The sequence below is a fragment of the Aythya marila genome (assembly GCF_965140915.1).
Source record: "Aythya marila genome assembly, chromosome: 3".
Classification (NCBI taxonomy): Eukaryota; Metazoa; Chordata; class Aves; order Anseriformes; family Anatidae; genus Aythya; species Aythya marila.
Genome location: NC_139044.1, coordinates 2,391,276 through 2,416,538, shown reverse-complemented (window position 1 = coordinate 2,416,538; position 25,263 = coordinate 2,391,276). Strand labels below are relative to the sequence as shown.

The 25,263-nt window shown below is 39.4% G+C and overlaps 1 protein-coding gene across 1 annotated transcript in view; it reads right to left on the bottom strand.

Annotated features, from left to right (window-relative positions):
• The window catches only part of MACROD2 (mono-ADP ribosylhydrolase 2), an 852,361-nt gene that overhangs the window by 265,638 nt on the left and 561,460 nt on the right, over nt 1-25,263 (bottom strand). The window contains exon 7 of the mRNA XM_082757433.1: nt 16,511-16,541. Coding sequence (XP_082613559.1) covers nt 16,511-16,541 — 31 coding nt within the window. The remainder of the gene's footprint in view (nt 1-16,510; nt 16,542-25,263) is intronic.

The window sequence follows — 25,263 nt, the reverse complement described above, 5'->3', positions numbered from 1 at the left end:
TGTGGTCACCACCCACCATGGCACAGTTGTCCCCACATGGCTGTGGAGGACCTATCCTGTGACAGGGGGCTCTCCACGGTGGAATAAAACTGGCCCTAACAAGTTTAAGTTTTATTTTTTTCTTATTTCACAGTCATTTACACCATCAACAGTCAGTGACTTCCACAGGACCACATGTGCCCCTTGTGTTGGCTGGAAATAGGGGGTCCTTTCACTCAAGGAAAAGGTCTCTGCCCTTCCTACAGCTCTCAGAGGTGAATAGAGAACCCCGCAGCACAGCCCTCAGCTTTTCCCCTTCCTCCTGTAAAAGAAAATAAAACTGCACAGAAGAGGGAGAATTATCACCACATGTGACAAAATCTAGTTAGGTGTCGTGGCAATTCAGGCTGATTTACATGGAAAGGTAGCTGCGGTTTTACCAGTGCTCCACACAGCCGGAGCCTGGAGGCAGAGAACAGCCTCTCACAGCGCTACACCTTAAAACGGGGAAAAACATCGCACCAGCTCTCCTCCTCAGAGTACAGTGATAACATACAAGATGCTGAGGAGTGTATTTAAATGAAAATCAAACTCGCTAACACTGCCCAGCCTCTATGTTCTTGCCCTTTCCCTGTGTAGGTGTCAAAGGGTTGCAGCGCCGCCTCTGTGAGGGAGCCGGGGCTGCCCCACACTGGTTCCAGAAGGTTCTGGCGGCCACAGGGCAGGGCCCAGCCCCTCAGCAGCTGGAAGAAAGGGCAGTGTGGTGCTGGGCAATTCCATTTTCTTTCACCAGAACACAAAATTTAAAAGACTGTAAAATGAAGTCATGGTAGGAAACAGAAAGAAGCTAATAAAAAAGGCAGAGAGTGGAAAATGAAGGCACGAGGGTGCAAATTTGTGAGATCAACATAAGAATTTGCTCAAAGGCATGTTGGGTGGGGGAGCAGTTCTTGTTAGATTTACAAAACTAATAGTCATTCTATAAGAAGAGTGTTTATTTTTATAAATCAATTGCTAAACAAAGGACCTCCACAACAAGGCAATAAAACATACAGGGCCAATGAGTCAAGACCAATAGGCTCAATACCTATGTTTATTTAAATTACACATATTTGTGTATGTGCTTTGCAAAATACTATTACACAGCCTGATGCTTATATAAATAAATGTTAGGGAGCATACACTACCTACCTGGAGACAGGAAAATAGTAACAAAGTTTGTATGTTTATGCCACTGCAAGTCTTAATATCACTACTAAAATTATTTGAAAAAGCAAACAAAGATACAGTCACTCTCTGAACTAGTTAGGAATAAATCCAAAGAAATTATACCAACACTGTAATAGATGCTAATCAAGCCATCTTAAAACACCTTATATCCAGCACTTGGTATTTAACTTAAAAGTATTCTATGAACTGAGAAAAATCAGTGGTGGTCATTGCAATGACAGAAGGATCTCTGAAGTTCAGAAAGGTCAAAGAAGCAAGATTTGTATTCCTTTGAAAATAGGAGATTGTAAGTAGACCTCCCTAAAATGTAAAAGAATTTGAATGAACAGAATGAGCAATTGCTACAAGGTAACCTGAGTTCATGCAGGCACTGAAAGAAGGGAACACAAGCTCAAATTCAGAAACCGCCTCTTCTATAGAAATTGGGGAAAAAAATTCCCTACACAAATCAAAAGAGCAGGAAGGAAAAAAATGCTAAGGATAGCAATCAGACTAGCTTAGGCAAACAGTTTCAAAACTGGTTAAAAAACTATCTGAATAGAGAGCTACTGTGCAATAACACTGCTAAGAGTCAAAGGAGGAAATGATGCACATGTGAGCTTCTGGGACATTTTTTGTGCTGAAAGTATAATGTTTCTTAGAATCACAGAATCATTAAGGTTGGAAAAGACTTCTAAGATCACCTAGTCAAACTTTAACCTAGCACTGCCAACTCCACCATTAAACCATGTCCCTTAGCTCCACTTCTACATTTCTTGAAGACCTCCAGAGATGGTGACAAAACAAATTCCCTAGGCAGCCTGTTCAAATACTTCCCAACCCTTTCAGTGAAGAAAATCTTCCTGAAATCCAACCTAAACCTCCCCTGGCAGCACTTAAGGCCATTTCCTCTAGTCTTATCACTTGGTGCATGGGAGAAGAGACTGATCCCTGAGTAAGGGCGCACAGCAGATCGTTGATAAAGATACTGAGGATGCCTTTCCCTTGTTCGGTATATGTGAAGGACTAGGATAATACCATCAGTTATACACTGAAAATAATTGATGATTGAGAAGGGTGGAGGTACTTTTGAAAATTTAGTGAATGAATGAATGGAAAAAAAATAGAAAAGATAAAACACCAAACACCAACTAATTTTAACAAAGCAAGATCAGGGTGGAAAGACATCATCTTCATATCCAGCCATAACAAGACAAGAAGATGCTGACTCAAGGAGCTCATCCCTGTCCTCCAGGAGTTACCCCATGCTCAGATCTGCTGGCTGAGACGTTTGTGTAAATATTCTCCATGACTCCTTGCACTGGACAGGCTGAGGGAAGCAGCAAGACAGAGAGATTCAACTCATCACCTTAAAACCCTCAGAAGGCTTCATGGAACGCACACCACTCACGAGGGGCAGTAGCCAAATATGATACTATCTTAACCACTGAAAATTACAGACAAATAATTCAGAATTGGATGAAGCACATGATTACCTCCTAGTGTTTATTACGCAGATATTTAGGTTTGTTGTGAAGGAAAAGGAAGACAGTTTTATCAGATCTGACATTGTGGGGGAAGAGAGGAGCATCACCATTTAGAGATTCACAGACATTAATATATTCAGTGGGCGGTGACAAAAACAAGCAATAAATACCAAGTAATCTAAATAGCAGGGATCATACATTAAAAGTTACAAAATTAAGACTGCACATGAAATTCAGGCAGAGCCGTTTTGCTTAATAAGTAGAAAACGAATGAAATATGTTGACAGTAATAGTCATAAGAAAAAATAATAAAAAATAAGTAGATTAAAAAAAATTGTAGAGGTAACAAAATTTAAGACACCTTCTGACAAGGCATGGAGCCAAGGCTAAAATATACTCAAAGTGCACATATCAAGGTGACCTCTTCCTAACCACAATACCAAGAAGTTTCAATAATTTGTCAAAATTTTTTTTGTCTATTTTTTAATTAAAATTTTTGTCTATTAAGTAAACATAATTCATAATCCAAAGTATTTTTTAAATTCATAATTTCTTGAAATCATATGTAATTTAAGCATGCTTATCAACTACAGGTCTATGTTTTATTGGAATAAGCACTGATGTAGAAACATTTCTATCTGTTCATTTTCAGGAAGTGTTCAGCTAGGTTAAGGTCAGCATAAATGCCATGTAATCAACATGGGAAACTCAGAAGGTCAACCAGTAGGAAAAAAATATATCAAAAACAAAACAAGCTTTTAAAAGGCTTAGAAAGTAAATTCTTTAACATCAAATGCTTGAAATTCCACAACTAGGACATCCCTGACTGCTCTTAATGAGGCGATTCTGAATAGGTTGGCAATATTAAAGAAACTCAATAGATAGAACAGTAAAGTATTTTCCCATCTTGAACTCTAGTGTAGTTTTGGAAAACATGAATTGAAAACATACATGGGGAGTTAATAAAACCTTATGTATGTACATAAATTAAACAGCTAGAGATTCTTGAACATTCAATCTGTCGGTTATTGTGCGTTCTCCATTTCTTGGTTGCCAAATATGATAAATTCAATTGCTGCTTCTGATTACCTATATTCAATAAAATGGTGACAAGTCATTAATCAGGCCACACAATAGGGAGACTGGTATAAGGTTCCACAACCTGAAGTCCTCATTAGGAATGACACAGAAGCATTGCCAATATGCACCCTCATTATCTACATCATGGCTGACAGCTTCAATTAGAAGGGAATCTAACACCTTCCTATGTGAAGAGCCCACTATACATCAGTAAATTATTAATATTACTGAGAACTAGTAAATTATAACTTAGGAAGTCCACAGCAAAATAAAGTAGAGGAGATTCTGAGAATACAGACCAGCAATTGGTAAGCACCCTAACTAGCATTACCGTCTTTTTTCCACATTGTATTTGGTGCTGTGGAAAACACAGTAATTGTTCCTTCCTATTAAATCAGACAAAAATCATCTTAGCTTTATTAAGCAATGCCTGTCTAGCAACTCAATTGTTCTTTTCTCTCATTCCTAAAGACAGAAAAACAGAAGACTACAATCAACTAGCAAATAGAGCTCAAAACATTGTTGGCCTTACATAGTAATGTTCCTAAGAGCATTTGGCTTAAAAAAAAAAAATAAATGTTCTGGAATCATAATGCTCTGCTGTATTATGTTTACTAGCTACAACAAAAAGAACGGTTAAAAATCTATCAGCAGCATAATGTTCAGAGCCTATTATGGACACAAGTATAACTACCTTATGGTAATTAAAGGCATAAGAAAATGATTAATGTTCTGAAGACACAAAACTGCATCAGTTCAAAAGCTATTATGATTGCACTGTCTACAGCTCACAGCCTACATGGGGCAATTTACACTGATAAGCATTCTGAATAAGACTGATACTCAGTTTTTTTCCAACATCGGGTAATGACCTGGTACATAAAGCTAAAAACTCTACACTGCACTCTCTTTTCTCTTCTGGAACAGTTGATTTACCCTTAACCTAAAGCTGAAACTGCTTTTTGTTTTGTTTTGTTAGTGTGGAGAGGGGGGCTTTTTTCAGTTTGTTTTCTTGTGTGTTGTGGTGGTTGTTTTTCTTTGTTTGTTTTTACGATCAGGTTCTAAATCTGCCTGTCCTGTATTTTTCTCATGTGCACGTCCAACAGTACATGCAGTCAATCTTCTCCACTTTTAGAAATAGTCTTTTGGCCATAAAACGGAGAAGTGGGAAAATTGACACGGAAAACATTCAAACCCAGCTGCCAGATAGACCAATGTACCGACATCCATACTGGTCTGTGTTTAGCTCAGGGACCTCTGAACCCGGCCCTTCCCATGCAGGATCACCAGAACATTATTTACATTGAGCAGCACCTTCCCTCAGCAAATGACCAGCTGAGACCTCTAAGTGCTGCTGGTTTGCTTAGTTGAATTGAGAATTTGGCTTTTGACAAAACAACAGTCACAATATGTGATGAAAGATGATGTTTTCCATATGCAGTGTTACAAACTCTTTGAAAGTGAGGGCTCAATGTTCTTATTCCTGAGAGAAATGAAAATAGAAAGGAACAGAAAGCCTTCCAGTGCCACGACATAACATACAGTAAATTATTACCTTATAAATAGTGTTATGCATTATTTCTGTTACAGGGTTCTTTCTAACATTACAGAGAGAAGAAACAAAAGAAAAACAAAAAAGTATGCTGCACTGTCCAAAACAAAATTGGAAAATGATAAATACAGTTTATCATCTACTAATATTTAGGAAAGAATGCATTCCACTCTTGTATATAAGTAAAATATTGAAAAGAATAAAAAGAGGCACACAAACAAATTCTTTACAGAACAGATTTTAAAATAGTGTCCTTTCTAAGTGGTTAGAAACCCCTTCAAGAAAAAGATAGCAAAGTCTTATCTGCCAAAAACAAAAAACAAAAAAAAAAAAAAAAAAACAATGAAGCAAACAAACAAAACATTATTGGGAAGGTATGATACAAATGACCAGATATTTCACCTGCTAAAGTCAATGAAATTATAGCCAAAGTGAATAGAGTCAATTAAAACAAAACAAACAAAACAACAACAACAACAAAAAACACCACCATCAACAACAACAACAAAAAAAAGGAAAAAAAAAAAAAAAGCTAGATCTCTTCCTCTAAATGCAATGGACTATTTCACAGCCAATGGAAACCATTATAGCTCTGCAACCAAGGTACGCTGACCAACTCTAGTAAGAATTATTCAGCTCCGTTTCTATTTTAGTTACCAGATGAAAACCTAAAATCATAATAGTAGGCAATATAAGGAACATTATTAAGAGTAGGTCTGTTAAATTGGAGTCTTACACTCTAAATATAACCCAACATGTCACAAATGTATTGCACCACTCCAATAAAGATATTGAAAGCAAACTAACTAAAACATCTAACAAGAGTTCTCATTTTTTTTTTGATAGCTGGCAATAACTTCAGTTCATTTCAGTTGCCATCTTTTCCCTTTTCCCTTGGAGCCACAGAGGTCCTATTCCCTGGGACAGCTTCACAGATGAGTTAGTTTCACTCAGACCTTTTCGCAATAATCATTGCTGTGACAGGCTACTTGCATGGTAGCCGTAACACGTCCACCCCAAACAAGGAGCCATTTTGGTTCTTATGGGATCAGACACAACATCACTCCACGTAATGTAATTCAGGTCATGCTCTCTCCACCAATCTCGTAAGACACTGCACAGTGGCTCTTCCTCATCAGGACTAATCCAGGCGATCCTCGTCCCGCAGCAGTGATGGACAAGGTGCGGGGCAGCACTCAATAACCTTTATCGCGCCCGCCAAACCCTAGCACTGAGCCCGAGCAGTTTGTTTATGGGTGGTGCTGGTGACAGGCACACCAGTGAGTCCCCACGTTCAGCCTAACGGGGTGAATTGAAAGATTAGTCTGTCATGCCAGCATGAGGCCTCATTTTTCTTCTGTGCTACATAGGTCGCCCCCTTCCCGCAGCCTGTATTTGATTGTGATTAATTTGTCAAGCTGGCTATAGCATGGAAATGAAGAAATGGATTGCCAATTACAGTTAGTCTTCTCACAGAATACCTCTCGAACCGGCGCTATTCTGCAGTAGTGACAGCTCAGAAATAAACTGAATGCAGCTCGATCGAGCAGAAACCTGACCCAAAGTGTATTTTAAAGCATCAGAAGGTGACTTTTCCCATCCTCCTCTAACCAGTCCTTTGAGTAGATGGTTGGCTTCTATCCTGCCTGCCTGGCAGGTACACTAAAAGGCTATCCACATTTCTTTCTGTAGTTACCTTGTTAAGAAGTAGTGAACTTCTGACTTAACACTTCAACAAGGTACACATTTGTTTCTGAACATCTCACCCTGAGTAAGTCTGAAGGGGAATTTAATATGTATACCATTACTGCTCAGTAAACAAAAGCAGCAACAATCCTACTCTGCACAGATGCTCTTAAGAGCATTCAAACTTTCTCCTGAATGGTATTCACAAAAAGGTAATTTTTGACTCTTACTGTGTTTCCTCTGCAGTAAGCCACACATGTTTTCAGAAGCTGTTTAATATTTCATTAACACAGACAACTAGCTTAAATTTAATCTATCAGAATCCTATTATTCATGAAACAGAAAACAATTCCAGAATGAGATTTTTTTTTTATTAATAATAATTAATACAGAATTTGAGAAATAATACCTCAATCCTGACAACGCATGCATGCAATTTATTTTATGCACTGATACAACCTTCAGCAGATTACTGAAGTTGCATACGTTTAAAGCAAGTGTACAAATCTAAACTTCTACCACCTTAAAAAATCAGTTTTACGAAAACACTCAAGAAAAATCAGGCCACTGTAATACGTGTTTCTTTCCATTGCTGTAATTAGCTGTATTTTATACTGGGTATCACTTCTTCAGGCAGAAGAAATGAGTGAACAAGTTTCCAAAAGTCAATGGCACACTGGCCTCAAACAGGTTTTGAAGACTAAGAGCCAGAACTCCCTCCCAGGCCCATGGCACTCTTTCAATAACACCACCACCACAGACAGCAATGTTCATCTGACTTTTCTAGTTGTCTTCTGCCTCAGCAGCTGTTGCCCTTTCCAATGATATATGTCAGCATTCCTATCTCACAAAAATGCAGAAAAAAAGGACAAGACAGTGGCAGAGACACCTTTGAATTAATTGTCTTTCAGGTACCATGATGAGATGCAAAATAGCAAGTCTGTTTTGATCATCTTTTATTTTGCTTGAAGGGAATGAGAAAGTATCTGTCCTTGTACTTGCAACATTTTTTGTTTTTTATTTTTTTAATCTTTCAGGCTACCTAAAAGCCCCAGTATTACTGCATATACCTCTTGCACACTTCTTTAAGTAACTTCCAGACATCAAACATCTGGGAGAACATCTTGGCAGTTCGTAGTAAATTTGAGCATATGGTGCCTTTCTGTATTTGTACTGGAGGAGTATTTAGGGTCATCAACACAGACGAGGACCATTGCAACATATATTACATAAATACACAGAAAGAGAAGCTGCCTGCTATGAAGAACAGAAAATGAGGCAAATAATGGGCATCTCCACAACATTTTGTGGCTAGGCCATGGCATCACTGACCAGAGCATCACTGTGCACCAGAAATAAGGAAAGAATAAGAGCGAGCAAGCTGTTTTCCTCATGTATTAAATACATAACACAGTTACAAAAGTTCAAAAAGATGCAGTTAATACCTTTGTGGTAAAACTAATTGATACACATCACACCACGAATATTATTCCTAGTTAGCGCTTATGTCTTAGGGCTGTTAAAAACTACGTAAGGGCACACAAGCACAGGCTAGTGTGACTGCTCTGTTCTCCTGGAATACATTTTAAGTCATGAGTCGTATCCAATGTTAACTGAATATGCTTAACACTTCATTTCTAAATGCGAGTTAAAACAGTTATTCAGTATTGAAGTGGTTGTGGTTGATGGATTAAAAATCTTACCCTAGGCAATTTTTATTTATTTATTTATTTATTAAGTTTTCCTAGCTGCTGAAGTCTATAGTATTTGTGATGTATAACTAAGATTACATACAAGACTAGTCATGCTGAAGTGCATGGGTAAATGAAATCACTGCTCCTATGGCACACCTCAGCTCCAGTGCAAGTTTTCAAACCAAGGAGTAGTTTTACAGCTGTCAAGATGATACCTACTTTTCTTTAACTAGATTACTTTCATATGTAGTTCCTCCTTTCAAGGAAGCTCAGTTACATCATGAAATTTGACTGAAACCACTAAAATAGCTGTCTTTATTTTCACAATATGTTTAAAACTCAAAAGGTAACATACTTCACACACAACATACACTTTAAAATCGTGGAAGGCATGACAAAGATGTTCCAAGAATTACTAATTTGTCACACTACACTTAAAGATCATATAAAAAATAAAAAAGCTTTGCTATAGCACCTGATGAGATCTCACCAAGGAATCTGTAGTAACAGTGTGATTCCTTGATGCGAAGCTCACTTGCCAATGAAGAAAACATAAGCAACTCAGAATCACAGAAAAACAGAGGTTGGAATCACCAGAGCACCTCTGGAGGTCACCTGGTCCAACCTTCTGTCCAAGCAGGAGAAATATCAAACTTAGATGAGGTTACTCAGAACCTTAGGGAATCCCAAGGGTGCACAGCACTGTCTTTGCTTCTCAAGATGAAAAATATATGTAGAAATAGCCGCAAATAGCAACATACACACTTTGCTGATTGATTTAATTGTCTAAATAGGCATCCAAACAATTATACTAGTTGCTAGGAGTCTCAAAACTCTTTGAGGCAATCAATTTTAAGTTACATCAGGCCACTTCATTTCCTTTTATGCACTTAAAGATAAATAAAGTGAAACTTGCTAATTTTAAACGTGGACATCCTTCAGCTATTTGCTGCTTCTCTGATTCTGTGGTATGTTCCACACTCGTTAAAGCCTGTACAGACAATGGAATTCATGAATGGATTGGACTCCAAGATTTCTTCTGGGAAGAAGGGGCAAGATTACATCAAGGAAAAAAAACGATACTGATAACTGGGCCTTTTACCAAGAGCTATTTTATACTGCATAGATCATGTTATTTTAAAGTCTTTGGGACAAGGTCCATATCTTTCTTTTTTTTTTTTTTTTTTTTTTTTTTCCTTAAATTCATATCTTAATAAATTGGCTTCAAAGAAGCCTCAGCTTTTCCTGATTGTAAAGCCGTAGAACACACATACGATAGATGACCTTGTTGACACTGGCCAGCAAAATTTACAAGAGGACATTAAATGATGTTATTGGTGTACAGTGACACAGGAGTTCAATTTTTGTCATGGTAATTGAGACAGTCTTAATTCTTTGGATGTAAAACTACAAATACCAGAACAAATATAACACCTGAAGCCCTGGTTCTTTTATCAGCAGTATGTTTTCTGCACATTACAAATCTTTTCCAGCTTTTTGTTTTGTTTTGTTTTGGTTTTTATATGTTGCAGAATAGCTTGCCTGGGAAAAAATAAAAACGTGACAGAAACATGAGGAAAAGCCCCCAAAGTGCAATCTGGTTTTGATGCCTTTGGAGATGTCACTGGCTTTTCCTCACCAGTCTGCAATACCTGTACAGGTCATTGCAAAAGACACTACCTATGAGTTACAGCCATGCTAGGAACTTCAAGATAGAAGCCACTATGAAGCAAGAGCAAGAGAGCACAAAAACAACTGTTTCTGTGAAATTGCAAGATTGAAGCAGGCAATTAACATATACAAATATAAAATCAGAGCAGTAAAAAAAACAAAGAAGTCAGACCTCCCAGACTTTACAAAGCCTTAAGTTCTTTATGCTTCTACCATTTTCAAAAGAGAAGCAACTACATTGGAACTTTACCTATCTCTTCCTAAAAAGAAAAGGGGAAAAAAACAACTAATGATACCAGAAGGCAACTGAGGAAAGAATATTAAGTGTTCAGTCTAAGCTTTTGAATTTATTTATTTTTTTATTAAGGATGGTACCTAAACAGTATTTTAATGAAGGTTAGGATTTGTCCTCTAAGGTTCAGGTGAAATGTTTTAAGTCAGACAGACAGCAAGAACTTCAGAATAGATAAATTTCATGATAGCCTTACTACAATATCCAAAAAATGCCAATTTCCACAGAAAAAGAGAGCTTATTAAGCCTCTTTTTTGGAATCAAGTTTAAGCTTCTCCTTTCTAAGTATGTCATGTGAATGTTAATTTTAGACTGCTGAGAACTCATTGATTTACACTTTCCAGTAATCATTTTTTAGTATTTAAAATATGGGAAAAGACCGATTAGTATCACGGACACTACACTGTCTGAAATAAGAACACTGTTAAATAATGCATGCAACAAATTTTTATACAAGTAGTAATTAGATTTCTAGGATTACTTGAATATTATAATAGTCATTTCATAGCTGCTCCTATTATTAATTTTAATAATAGTCTCATTTAACTGGCAATCAGTCCCAAAAGAAGCAACAAAAAATGAGTTATCATACATCTTCATTTTCACTAAAATATTACATTACACAAATTACGGAGTAAATAACAAAATGCAATTAACTTCCCAATGAGTTACGGCAAATGACTGTTAAAACCACGCTGTGGTGTCAAATACTTGATGCAGTCTGGGTTGAGGGATGAGGAGCTGCTGATCGGGTTAAGAAAATGTTTTAGTAATAGGAAAGATTCATCTTAATGGAACATTTCCTTATGCGACCTACTGGATTCTTCCACTCCCCAGTCAGAAAATTCATATTATAACATCTATTTTCCTAGGTTACCACTACAGCACAATATTCAAATGCTGATTATCACATACAACGTCAGGCCATTAGGACGGCTACAAGGACTCAGAGCATCAGACTGCAGATGAATACCAGGCTGCTTCATGGTTACCATTATACCACGTGCATTATTTGTGCATAGCAGCTCTGAAAATTTTGAAGCTAACTCCTTCTTTGGAAAGACAACAGTGCAACCCTTATTAGAATTGCTCATTAAAGAAATACATCTCTTAGGAACAAAATGCCAACAGAAAATGAGGAGAAACAGATGGGAAAGATAGAAATAGATTGCCTCAACCTTTAGCCCTGTGTCAGAAATTTGTTCTGCCTTTGAAAACATTTGGTTTAGTCTTCTGACTCAGATTTTCAGAGGGCTTTTATAATCCTTCGGTGGCGCACCTGTCGCTTAATCCCTTGTTACACTCTATCTCGGATCACCTCACAGCGAGAAGAGCTGATGGACACACTCCCAGCCCTGTGTAGATTGCTGGGATGAATTGTTCTTCGGGTACAGAGGACGCCGTGCTGGAGGTCAGGACAGCTGCGTGACAAGCTGGCACTGCACCGAGGGACCTCTCTCCGCAGATGGAGACAAGGCAGAGTGGAGGATATGTGATACCTCCCTGCATCCTGCCTTGAGACTGTATTATACACTGCACACTTTATTTCACTCCTCCCCCCACCCCTGCTTCTTTTTCCCTCCTTGCTTTCCACGCCTGCTTTTCAGACTCTCCTGCAGCAACACATAATAAATTTAACCTTGCAATGTTTTGCCACGACCAGGCCAAAAGCTACAAGTAAGCTTAAGTGGCCTGATTCTAAAAGAAATAAGTCTTACTCCAATGTAATAAGGGTGTTTAAAATGTGGTGAACCGGAGCATTCCCACTGCCTACATCACTGCAGACCCATTCTACACTTTGATGGCTTTCAGATTTTTTTCCCTTTCCGTCTCTACATTAAAAAAAAATAAATAAATCAGCATTCACAACAAAATCTAAGAACTGTCATTATCTTTTTTCTCAGAAAGGCTAGATGATACTTTGATGAAAGTCAAGCTATGGTAAAATATACAGTTACACTGGTGTAGAGACAAAAAGAAATACCAGCTGAAGATTACTCTTCTTATTGTCTTTCTTCCCCTCACTCCTTTTTTCCTTCTCTAAGCTTAAAATAGCATTTAAATTCTTGCTTATTTTCCAGAGAGCAGCTTACATTGCCAAAATAAGTATCTGGGAACAGAAGCCAAAGCCTGTATTACTGTAAAATAAAAGAAAGAGGTAACAAATAAGGTGTGCATAGACCATAACATCCCCAAATCCTTCCATATGTAGTCCAGCCCATAATGATCTCTCAACAGAGCATGTGACAAAGCATAAAAATTCCCGTCTCCTCATATCCATCTGCAAAGCCTTGTTTTAATTTTGCAGCTCATAAGATTTGTAGCACCATATCAGACATCCCTGTTCACTTCACAGGCTGCAAACACCATAACTTGTGGATAGCTTCTTAAAGACATGATAATGACGTGCTCTTCCATAAAAACTACCCAAGGAAGTCACTTTTTTTTTTTTTTTTTTTATCTTCTGTCAGTACCTCAGATATAAGAAGGTGTTAATGATGGTGAAAGTGGATGCATAAATAGTCATCACTGTGTATAAAGTAAAAATCAGACACAATACAGCCTAAAATAACTCTTGTTACCCTCTGGACTACAAGTTTGTCTGCGAATTTATTTTTATCACCTTTATTATTTTTTTAATAGCAAAATTTCTTTGAAAAAGAGAAGAGACAAAACAAAAGAATATCCCTAAAAACAAAATTGGCCTTAATAAAGCTGCGACAATGCTAACCTTGTGCTCCTGGCTCAAGGCTGAGAATTATTGAACTGTAGCTCTGCCACTTGCTGCCCCAGTACAGGGCAATCCCTAATGACATGGGAGCGAGTACAAGTCCTCTGTACTCCTGGAGCAGTTTTATTTATGAAACTTCATGCTCTTGTTATAAAGGAAAGCATTTATTGCAACAGAAAGGAGTAACCCAGGGATCCATGGGGACATGAGGCTTCATAACCTTTGCTTTCTTAGACTGATTATCAGTTTAGAGGCATATTAGAGCTGACAGAGATCTCTCAGGAAAAGATAACGCTGTTTTTTTCTCCAAAGCGTCTGTGGGTAGACCCATACTTTTTCTGCAGACTTTACAAACATTCAGTACCGGTTGCTTCTACCTCATTTTTTAAAGATTTAATCCCTTGTTTGAAGTATCAGACTTTTAAAGCATACATCCCTCATGAGTGAAACTTTCGCCAGCGCTCTTTAAATAGGAGCGCATTAAAAGCAAAGTTTTGACTCCTGGCACGGCGCCCTAGTGGCAAATGGCCTTCCTGGGGCTCTAACCCATCCAGGCTGGAACCTCCCCAGTGCTGCGGGTGGAGGTGGGGCTCGTGGAAGTGTTTGGGGAGGAAAGGCAGACCTTTCCTCCATCCAACACCCTCTCATGAAAAGCAATCTGCCCTTGGCCGAAACCTCTGAAGGAGGCTTGCTTTCTTTTTCCCAGCTTCCTTTTTATGGGAAAAAGGGAGTGATCAGCAGTGATGCAAACAGGAAAGGACTACTCTCCAGAGAAGTGTGACTACTTTCATCTAATGATAATAGAGAAGACAAGCAACGTAGGCATTTACAAGAATTTGGAGTAAAATGCAATCCAGATTCTTCAACTGCATCCACTCAGCCAATCTCTTGCAAATTTGCCCCCTTCCACTGGGAGGTGAAACTCAGTTATCAGCCCAAAGTTTCTGCATGGACAACATTTGTTCATCTGGATCTGAGGTGGGAAATCAGGGCTGTATGTTCCTTCACCAGCACTTTACTGGGATACTCCAGCATTAATTGTACAATACATGAAGCATTACTAATCAGCTAGACCACCAGGAATGAAACTGATACACTTGCTTGTCTAGACACTGACATTATCTAAAGGAATGTGTATGGATAGAAGGGAGAAAAAACAAAAACCAGAAAGATGAAAGCATACCTTTGTGTGTTTGGGGTGTACCTTACACCTCGAGCACAACATGTAGCACAGCCTGATACAGGGTTGCCCATCTAATTGCTACGCCAGCACCCAGTACATCTGGGAGTTTGGAAAGAAGATTCTACCTTCTCCCCCCACCCAAATAAGTATTTTTTCAATGAGGAATAGAAGTTATTTATTGAAAAATAAAGAAGTAAAAGCAAATTAGAGGTTAAAAAAAAAAAAAGCTATACAACAAACATCATCAGAGAAACAGAATATTTTACAAGAAATACGCCTCAATTCTCCTAACAAAGGTGAAAACAGCAACCAATTATTCAAACAGCATCTGCCACGCTAAGTGATGTTTCAGTGATGCCACAGCGTACCAGTTAAAAGCCAATGCTAATTAAGAAAAGCATCCATTAGCCCAGGAAAGTAAAATCTAGATTCCTACTGGAGATCCAGCATCCTTTATCAACTTCAGGTAACTATATTCCTCACCTGCTGGGACCTTTTCTATTAACTAGGCCAATTATACAATTAAATTGCTATTATACGCAAGTTCCAACCACTAGTAATTTCCATATATTGACACCATACCTTGTCAATTTTTGTGAAATAATAAAAACATGTCTGCTTAGAGATTTAGAGATCAAGGCTTAGGTCACAAAGTCAAGAACTAAAATACAGAACCTTTCCTGAAAGTTCAAGAGGTGGACCTGAACTGCAGACTAAGACAGAGTTGTAGCTGAAGCCAGATTCATTTTCAGTAACTTCTGGTGTTTGCAGGAATCGCATCTGCACGTTCTTCTGCACTAACAAAGGTGTAGTTCAAGTGACAAAAAATACACCAAACTAATTTATATTATGCCCTCTGAGGCCTAATTGACATTTACAGCCAAACAAACAATTTTAAATAACAGCTTCTCCAAATATTTCTTGAAAAAAAGAAATAAATATTCCTGTCACTTTGTTTTTAATAATTTTCCAACGTCCGCAATACCTGATTAGTTAAAGCTGAAATTAATTTAGCTAAAAACTACTAGATGTTATTTTCACATAATAGCTCTATCATACTATGGTGATACACAATGACTATATATTTTTTTTTTTAATTGCTGCTTTTTTTCCCCTCTCTAATATCCCTGATTTGTAGAAGTAACCTAACCTATTATCAATGCTACGTACTCGCTGAAGCTAAATGAGAGAAAAAAAAAATCACAGCCCACATGTTTTTTTTTGTGGCAAAATACTATTATCCCCTGGTGAATTTGCACATCTCCTCACAGAGTTCTCCATATATATTTCCCAATATGGAACAGTGCATCTTTTTCCTCCTTTAAATGTCATGCCCACTTCTTCCACAATGACAGTCAAAAAGTAGCTGAGTTTTTTTGTTTGTTTGTTTGTTTGTTTTGCCTTGAAATGACAACAAAGCAAGTGATTAACTTTTGTCATATTCATTTTCCTTCGTATCTTCAGGCAGTATTAATTTGGGTTTAAATTAGTAAGCTAAACATGTGGAAGCACAACTCCAGGGAACTAAACTTCATGGTATTCTAGCAAGTTTGTTTGAGGAAAATACACTTTCTCCCCCAGCCTTGGACATTGTAGAGCCTTGCTTGCTTGTCTACCTTTTGGATAGAAAATTTTATCAAAACAGTGTTTTTCCAGTGTTGAAGCCACAAGCAGTGTGTTTAAGAGCTACCAGAGCTACAGGAGTGTAATCACAGTCATGGGCCCCGGCTGGCAGGCTCCTAAGGGCTGCACGATAGCATCCATTTACTAGCACACTAGTACCCAGTCACAGTCAAAGGCTTTGGGTCTCTTATTTAACACAGTACAAGTAGATTCACGGGTCAAAATGACTGACAAGACATCTGATATGAAATACCCCTGCTTAAACAACTAACAATAGCAATAAAAACAAGTAAGTAATAAGTGATACCTAAGGTCTTACTCACCATAAATTCCCGTTGAAATGCAGGGGAATGCCTGTAAAACAAGTGAAAGAACAAACATTAGTGGGATTTCTGTTTTCTGAACTTTTTATCAAAAACTGAGCATATTTTTAAGTGCCTGTTTTTCAACACCCAGCAATTACATATTGGAGACTTCACTGTTACAGCATTCACTCCACAAGCATTTTCATGTCATTATATGAAACATATTCCATATGTTTTCCTTGCTGCTAAGTTAATAAAGCCATATTCTTTTTCTCATCTCAAGCTATCAGCAACATTTGAACCAAGAATCATTATTAAAACTCCCTCTTGAGCTAAAAATTATCACCATGAGCTGAAAATGAATGCCATGAGCTAATGCAGTAGAAGAAGGTTGTATTCTTTGGATAGAGTTAGACCATGTTGCTTCAGTGGTGAAGTAACCTTGGCCAGCTTAAACCCTTCCCTCCCCTGCCTCTTGGCCACATTGGTTCACTACAACCTCCCCTTTTGTTTCAGAGGCTCTTTTTTCAGCTGGGTTCTTTCAGCCACGAGGTATACGATGCCACCCAACACACAGCTGCACTGGTACAGGTCAGGCATGCCAACTGGTGCAGGGAAAGGAATGAGAAAGTGATGGGCAAAAAGAAATTTTGGTAAATTTGGGGGCCAGCTTGGATACCAAAGAAAATGTATCATGCAGCAAAAAATCATTATGTACATTGTGCTATAAAGAGCAGCGATTTACATGTCTCCAAACTGTAAGCCTTGTCTAGAGATTTGCATTTCCAAGAGTCAGACTCAGCCTTCCACCAGAAGAAACCCCAGCTGTACTAGCGACATGGCTTCACCAGAGAGACAATTTTCTTTGTGTGCCGCTGATACGTGATATCACCTTTGCCTTCCACCTCCGGACTGACAGCAAACACAGCTCCAAGCTACAAGAGCACCTGGAACAGGAGTCTCAAATATCCACCCTCAGGCTTGCTCCAGATCCCCCTGGCGATGAGTCATCACACAAAAGAAAGGAATTCTTCTTTACTTAATCACACAGGAAAACATTATTCAAAGCTAATGCTAGCTTTATATTTAACCAGGGAATTAATTAGGGAATGGTGATTAAGAAAGGAGAGGTCTAATGCAAAGAATACAGCCTTCCCCTCCCCTCTGAAAATACTGAAGTAAAATAAAGTGGGGGAGAATTATAGTCTCACTCCTTCTCACAACCACTATGACTTACATCCTGAAAAATACTTAGCTTTGTAGTTTGTACCCAATAAATCAGCCCTTTAAGGAAATGAGGAATGGAATAGAAAAAAAAAAACGCATATGGTTACAGAGCTCAGGCTGAGGTGGCAACGGGCACTCCAGCACTGAGAGACAAAAATGATGATTTTGTCCAGTTTCGCAAGAGATTTTAAAATTCACCAGCACTGCAGTTCCACATGCTGAAAGACAGTTGCTCTAAACAAGTGCTTTGCTCTCAGTATGTTCTACAACTCAAGTCATGCACATGCTTTCGGTACTCCTACCAGCCAAAGGGAACGAGAAAGGGAGGGTTCAGGTTCCTGCTCTTGCCCCATCACTAACTCCGGACACTGGGAAACAACTCTCCAGCTCCTCTCAAGTCCCACAGCTCCACCAGCCCCACAGCTCCTTGGGCTGCACCATACAGCGATGCAGCACCACCAGCTCAAGTCCTTGTGCAGGTGCACAGCCACCATTGTTGGGGCCGCGGAGCCACCAGCATTGAGCTGGTGAGATTTCAGATAAAAACTGGGGGCCATCAGGTCCAGCCCCTGCTCCAGAAGGGCCACCTCGAGCCAGTGCCCAGCTGCAGCGTCCACTGGGGCCCCTGGAGCCGAGTACTGAAGGGGAAGCCTGCAGACCACAGGTGACTGGGCTTCCTTTTGAGCTCTGCTCAGGGAAAAGGAGATTAAACAGAGTTGCATTTTTGGCATTGCATGACAGACGCTTATCACATTTCTCCATCTTCCTTCACGGAATATACCGCTCCGAGGCTGTTTAGCAAGCTTTAGCAAGCAATTTGTGCTGTGCATGTTCCTTAATACCTATTTTTAAATTACTGTGTAGACGCATCATAATCATTACCTTGCTTTCAGTTTCTATCGTGTACCTTAAATATATGTGAGAGAAGCTAAAAGATTGTGTAAAATCCTATCAAGTGTCTTCCAAATACCAGCCTGTGCCATAACTTAGGTGAACTCTGCCCTCTCCCTCATTGAGAGATGATCACCGCATATAACCAGCAGATGTAATTTCGTAAAATATGACAGCGCTTTTATTCATTCAAGAAAGGCCCGTGCCTCAGATCGCATATCAACTATGTTTCCTCTTGGCTCCTAGGGAGACAATTTAGTCTAGATGCCAGGTTGAAATTACTGGCAGAGCAGTAATGGGGAACTCACAGCATGGATATCAACATACTACAATATTTGGCTGATGGACAAAAGATGTTAAGGTTTCTAACCTTTTCTGTGCATAATATCTTAATTATATATTTGATTTCAATAAAAAATCCAATTTCACAGTAGGAAACGTTCATTCCTATTACCACAATAAAATGTTCCTCATCTTAATTTGTTGCCAGTAACTGCTATTTATTGACTAACCTTTAATTTCTTTGCTACTGAAATAGTGTTTGCTTTACTTGGGGGCTAATAAGCAATGCTACCCTGACAGCACTCAGAACAGATTCAGCTCTGGAGTAAAACACAAGTAATAATGGCAAGAGCTTCCTACTCTGCTGCTGCCATCATCTAGAGAAAGAGGCCAAATTAAATCAGCTGTGTGAATACGGCAAGACTGAAATTGATTTAATTCCTGTAGGAGAGGATGTGGGCACTCAGCCTCTGGTACTTTCTAATCTAATGTTTCTTTACTAAGGCTACAGCTAGCAGCACTAATTAGGGTGAAACATAATGCAGTTTCATGAGGAAAGCTTACAATAGTCACCATGTGGAGGCCAAGTTGGACTCTCAGACATTTAAGTGAGAGAGACCTGGGTATTTAAATACTTAAGGGCTTGTCTACAACAAGGGGTACTAGCTCACACTGAGCCGCGATGTATTAACTGTTACACCTTAGATGCACACAATCGCCATGTCTACGTGAGCAGATACCTCCCACTGCAGGCCTAATAATTGCTTCCACAGAGCAAGAACTTTCTTTAAATTAAGTGCTCAGCGTTCTGCCTGGGCATCCCAGGGTCATTTCTGCCACAACAGAGCCCCCATACAAGGTAAATACTTTTCTCCCAGGACACACACAGCAGACAAAAATAATATCAAAGACAAACTGAGCTTTCTCTGACTTCAATGCATCACCTCACGAAGTGCACTAACTAATATTCATCTTTGGGAGTCATTTCTTCATGCAGAATCCTTCATTACCGAATCTTCACAAATAATTCATGAGGTTTTTAAAGAGTCTGTGTTTTTACCAACATTGCAGGTAGAAACATGTTTCTTTTTAATATGTAGTTGTCCAGTGAAATCAAAATTTCTCAATATCTCTGGGTTGAAGGTAGCTAACTGTGTTACACAAAACACAAGCTTCTCCAATAAATTCAAGGCAACAAACATTCCCTCAGATGGAAAAAAAAATGGCCTTATACTTCATACTTGGACTTTTTTTCTTGGCCAGTCTCCTTGCTAGCTGGGGCCTACGACAGCACTGCAGAAAACCCTCCACCTGAGCCTGGGGACACTCAAACATTGCTGTTCTCAGCAAATCAGCCTGGAGGAGTAGAAGGGGACCGTCCACAAAGCAAAGTCACTCCATGTATCCTGAGCAATCTGGGACCTGAGCTTACAGAGCTTTTGCTGGTGGAGGTACAGGTAACCAACGTTGGGTAAAGGCGTATTCAACAAACACCATACTCCTCTGACATCTCTAGAAGCTGCATCTTCACCTTCCTCTTCTTTTCCATAATCTGAAGTAGCAGCCAGCCTTTGCTTGATTAACACGATGCCTTCCTCTATCAGCTCAAGCTGGGTTACTTCTCTTCCCCTCTCCCACCTTCCTCCAGAGCCCTACAAAGCCTCACGTGCTCCTGAACCGCCTGCTTTTATCCCCTTGAGACACTGCTAGGAGTTATCCATTCAGAGCCTCTCTTCTGAACCTCTTCCCCTTCCCCCTCTCCCTTTTTTTTTTTTTTTTCCAGTAAGTGGGAGGTTGCCCTGGGTTTTGGCTTTGAGAACCACACCAGAGCAATTTTATTCTTCATGGTGGCCAAGAAAATGATATGCAGCCTAGTTTTTTTTAATGGACCAAACGTAATTAAACTTACCTTCCACTTTGACATACTGTCCCTACAGAGTCTTCACAATTGTGGAAGCACTAACATCTGATGCCAAAGAGACCCGAAGCTCCAAAAATCGAAGTGCCAAAACACTTGCCAAGCCTGAAACATGCCTGCATCCTGGTTTCAACAGGAGGATGCCCCGTCCTGCCACTCAGAGGACCTGACCCCAAACTTAGCCAACCTGTGCTCTAGGTGCCTCACAGAGCTTCTTTAATAATAATAAAAAGTTGGACCCAAGTGTTGTTGTTTTTTTTTTTTTGTTTCCACCCCCTCACCCTCCACATCTTCCTTCATTTACACCAAAATATTAGAGTAAGATGAGCTCCTCTGTGCAGCATACATCCGTGTCTTAAAAGGAGCATGGCAAGCACCTTTGCTAGATTGTTTGTCGTGTGGTTGGTGATTGCCTCATGAGCCGAAGTGGCAGAGGAGTGGGCAGAGAGAAAATTGCTTGTTTATGAAGAGCCCTGACAACACGGCTCTGCCGTGATTCACTAGGGTGAATGCCAGAGGGACTCTGCAGAAGCAAAGCAGAGGTTTGCAAGGGAAAGCTGCCTATGCTACAACAAGCTCTGCTGCATAGATTTAAAGTAGTAATATGGGACTTTTCACACCTTAAGTTCCCATGTGTATTGTAAAAGAGTTCACTCTAAATATAGTATTTGTAATAACTTCATAGAACATCACAGATTAATAATGTTCTTGTTTCCTTGTCACTTATCTACCTCTATAACACTTCCTATGCACCTTAAAAAAAAATGCATTTACTGCCTAAATCCTATGCTTTCTACCAGGAAAAAAAAAAAAGTCTAGATAGGATACTATGAATATGTTTCAACACAGAACCCCAAAAAAGCTGTTGCACATACATCACAGCATTACAGAGTGCTGTTACCAGGACTATGGCACAGTACTATGAAAGCTAAACCACAAAGTAAACTAATTTAAAGGATATCAATCATTTGAGAAATTAATCATTTATATTCACTACAAGATTTTACGATTCAGATGTAGTAGGTGGTGAAGAGGTGTGGGGGGAATATAGCATTGCTCATTTATAATTCAGTGCATTTGGTCAGGGTGCCACAAAGGCAGGGAGCGTACAGGACCTCAGCCAGGAAATGCAAAGATGGAAAAGAGATGGAAAAGAGCTCTGTGTGGCTGGACATCAGGCTGTTCTTCATGTCCCTTTTCTGGCTGGCAACGTGTAGTTCTTACTCCCCCTAAGTACTGCTGACATTTAGGAATGAATTGCGGTTGCAGAGCTGGACTATGAAGTGCCAGAGAAAGCACGGTCCTGGATGAACTTAGAGAGAACCTTTCCATTCTTTCAGAGGCAGCAAATGACATTTAAACCACTAGTTGGCATGTGCTCCGAACCCAGTGCAATCCTTATTTTGGATGTACAAGCAGAGGGACTGAAAACTGGAACCCCCTCAAGCTCATCTATACCCATCACGACAGCATCCCCCTGGACAGCTGGCACGCTCAAGTCTACCAGCAGGCATGCACAGGGACACCACCTACCTGCTGCAGCCCACTGCCCCCAGCATTTCAGTGCCACAACAACACCTAGTACACCTCCTGCACCTCCTTTTGATCATATAGCAGAGACCTTGACTGTGCCTTACATCCTTGGCTTGGCTTTCTGGTAAAACGCTTACAAGCTCCTTGTTTTAGTGGTTAGGAACCGATGAGCATGCAAGGCTAGACCTCACCTGGTCTCCCTTTTATGATGGCTTTGAATACATCCCTGCCACAACTGTACTTCCTGAAGGCTCCGGAGAGGACAAAGAAACCCAAACTGCACACACTATACTGCAGTGCTGACAGCTCTGTTGTGCAGACATTGACTTGTGGTATGCAACTGCACAGGGCATCCATCACCTATGCCCACAGTTCGACAGGAGGATGATCTATCGAGCTCCAGGACAGCACAAGGGATGTAAGCACGCTAGCTGGCCATCTCATCAGGCAACAAGAGTTAACAACAGAACCACTGTTCCTTTCCCTTTGCCATGACCAGTCTGACCCTGCTTAACTTTTCCAAGTCTAAACAGCCTGAATCCAGCTGTACCATCGTTTCCTAGCGAGCATCAACTAACTTCAGCATCAGCTACACTGCCACTCCTGTTGGTCAGCCAACGTTCCCTCGAAAATGAGTGCCTTACGTGCTCTTCAGGATTCCATACTCTGTAAAATCACATAACTCCAAAAGGCACCTAAATCTAGAAACTTCAGGGTCTGTTGTACCTCCTAAGCTGCACAAATAATTCAGAGGGTAAATACGCACATATTTAAAATAGCAGTAACATCAAGCATTGAGAGTCAGGTTTCCCCTAGTTTTAATAGGAGGATTAAATTTGTAAACCAACCCATTTCACAAACCACTAATTATAACACTGTTCTGTCGCCTTTTAAAAACCCTTATGTTACTATTTAGAAAAAAAAAAGAAAAACTTATGTTATTTCCCAGTCTTAATCTCCAGTCATAAATTCTATAGTTGTCATAATTCTGAACTGTAATTTAATGAACAACGAATTTTGCAAATTACTATCATTCAGAGAAGACCTATTAACAAAACTCTAATACAGATTCCTATACTGAAAATGAAGAGAAGAAATTAAGTGGAAGAACTGAATATGAGAATGTTTAAACTAAGTTTTCATTACAGCTCATATTAGCATGTTTATTAATCTGTCTTTAAGAACACAAAAGTAATCATTGCCTCAAAAAAAAAAAAAAGAAACATTCTTTTGAATACGGCAGAGCACATACAAACCTCCACGCTTTCATACGAGCTTCCTCATTCACACAGGGAATATCCTCGAAGGACAGTGATAACTGAGAAGATGCACGGAACCAGAGCTGAATTTCAGATCCAGCCCCAACGTGAATCATCCTCTCTATACCAGGTATCTAAATTCTTCTATGCACCTCCATTTACCGAAATGTAAGTCAATATCACACAGTTAAAGTACAGCTGGCTTAGATAATGATATAAGGCAGTGATTAAAATCTAACAGCTGGATTGCAAATGTTTATTGATAGATGGGACCTGTCTCAAAACTACTGAAAGCTGACTGAAGGGCTCCTACTTAGTAAAAATGATTTGCAACAAGCATGTAGAGAGCTTCACCGTAAGTCAGGAGACCGCAGAAATCCACAACAGTGTTAGAGCTTTTCCAAGATCTCCACAAGTTTCTTCTGACCCTACTCAGACTGCTCCACACAAATATTCACCACAAATACAGGCTGCATGAAAAGCTACAGTCTGTTTATACAAAAGCACAGCTGCTGAAAGAGGCCACCTGAGAGGCTAAACCAGTCGAAAAAACACCTTTAATGTTTCCTGTAAACAAGACCAGAGGTGGTGGGGGAGGATTTTCCTTTGATGACCTGTTTGCCACAAAAGCAGCAATGCAAACCAAGTGACAATTTTGTTTATTTTATTTTTTTACTTAAATAATTGCAAACCTCAACCAAAGAAGATTCAGTCAACAGTGAGAATGTGGGGAAAAAAAAAAAAAAAAAAAAAAAGAGGAGCCATCATGAAAATTTACAAATGATTTTTAGCAGCTGTGTATTCTAACTTTATATGAATTTAAAATAGATTTTTGAAGACATTGAAACCAGCTGCTAAAGTGATCTATGCATAACTGTACAACATTATGGTTACTGAAACAGAGTGGAAGCTATTTAAGGAGATACACTACTTGAGGATTCTCACCAGATTTTATTTAGATAATTTGAAATCCGTTATTTTTCAGAAAATAAAAATAATAGCTCAAGTTAACTAGCTGGATCAAGATCTGGACTGAAAATCACCCAAGCTGATTTCCCTGAGTATAAACTCAGTTATGGGGGAGCTATCTTTTTTTTTTTCCTGAACTATTCACACATCTGTAGCAAGAATGAAAGGCTGATAGGGGAACTAGAGACTAACACTTTGGTACACATTTTTGAAAATCATACAACATTCACATTTAGAAATCCTCAGCAATAAAATTATATAGTCTATGGAAATGTTTTCTCAAAAAAAAAAAAAAAAAAAAAAAAAGGAAAACAGAGCTGTTCATGTTTCAGACAAACAGAGAATAGCTGAGGTTGGAAAGCACCTCTGGAGATGATGCAGTCCAGCCCTCCCACTTAGAGCAGGGGAATGCAGAGCAGGTTGCCCAGGACTCTTGCGCCCAGTCGAACTGGAGCATCTCCAAGGATGGAGACTCCCCAGCTTCCATGGGCAACCTGTTCTGGAGTTTGACCAACCTCAGAATAAATACTTTCTTATATTTAAATAGAATTTCCCGCGTTTCAGTTTGTGCCCACTGCCTTTTGTCTGTTCAGTGGACACCACTGGAAGAAGTCTGGCTCATTGCCTTTTCTCCTACCCATCAGCTATGGTATCACTGATAATACATCCTTCCTGAGCTGTTTCGTCTCCAC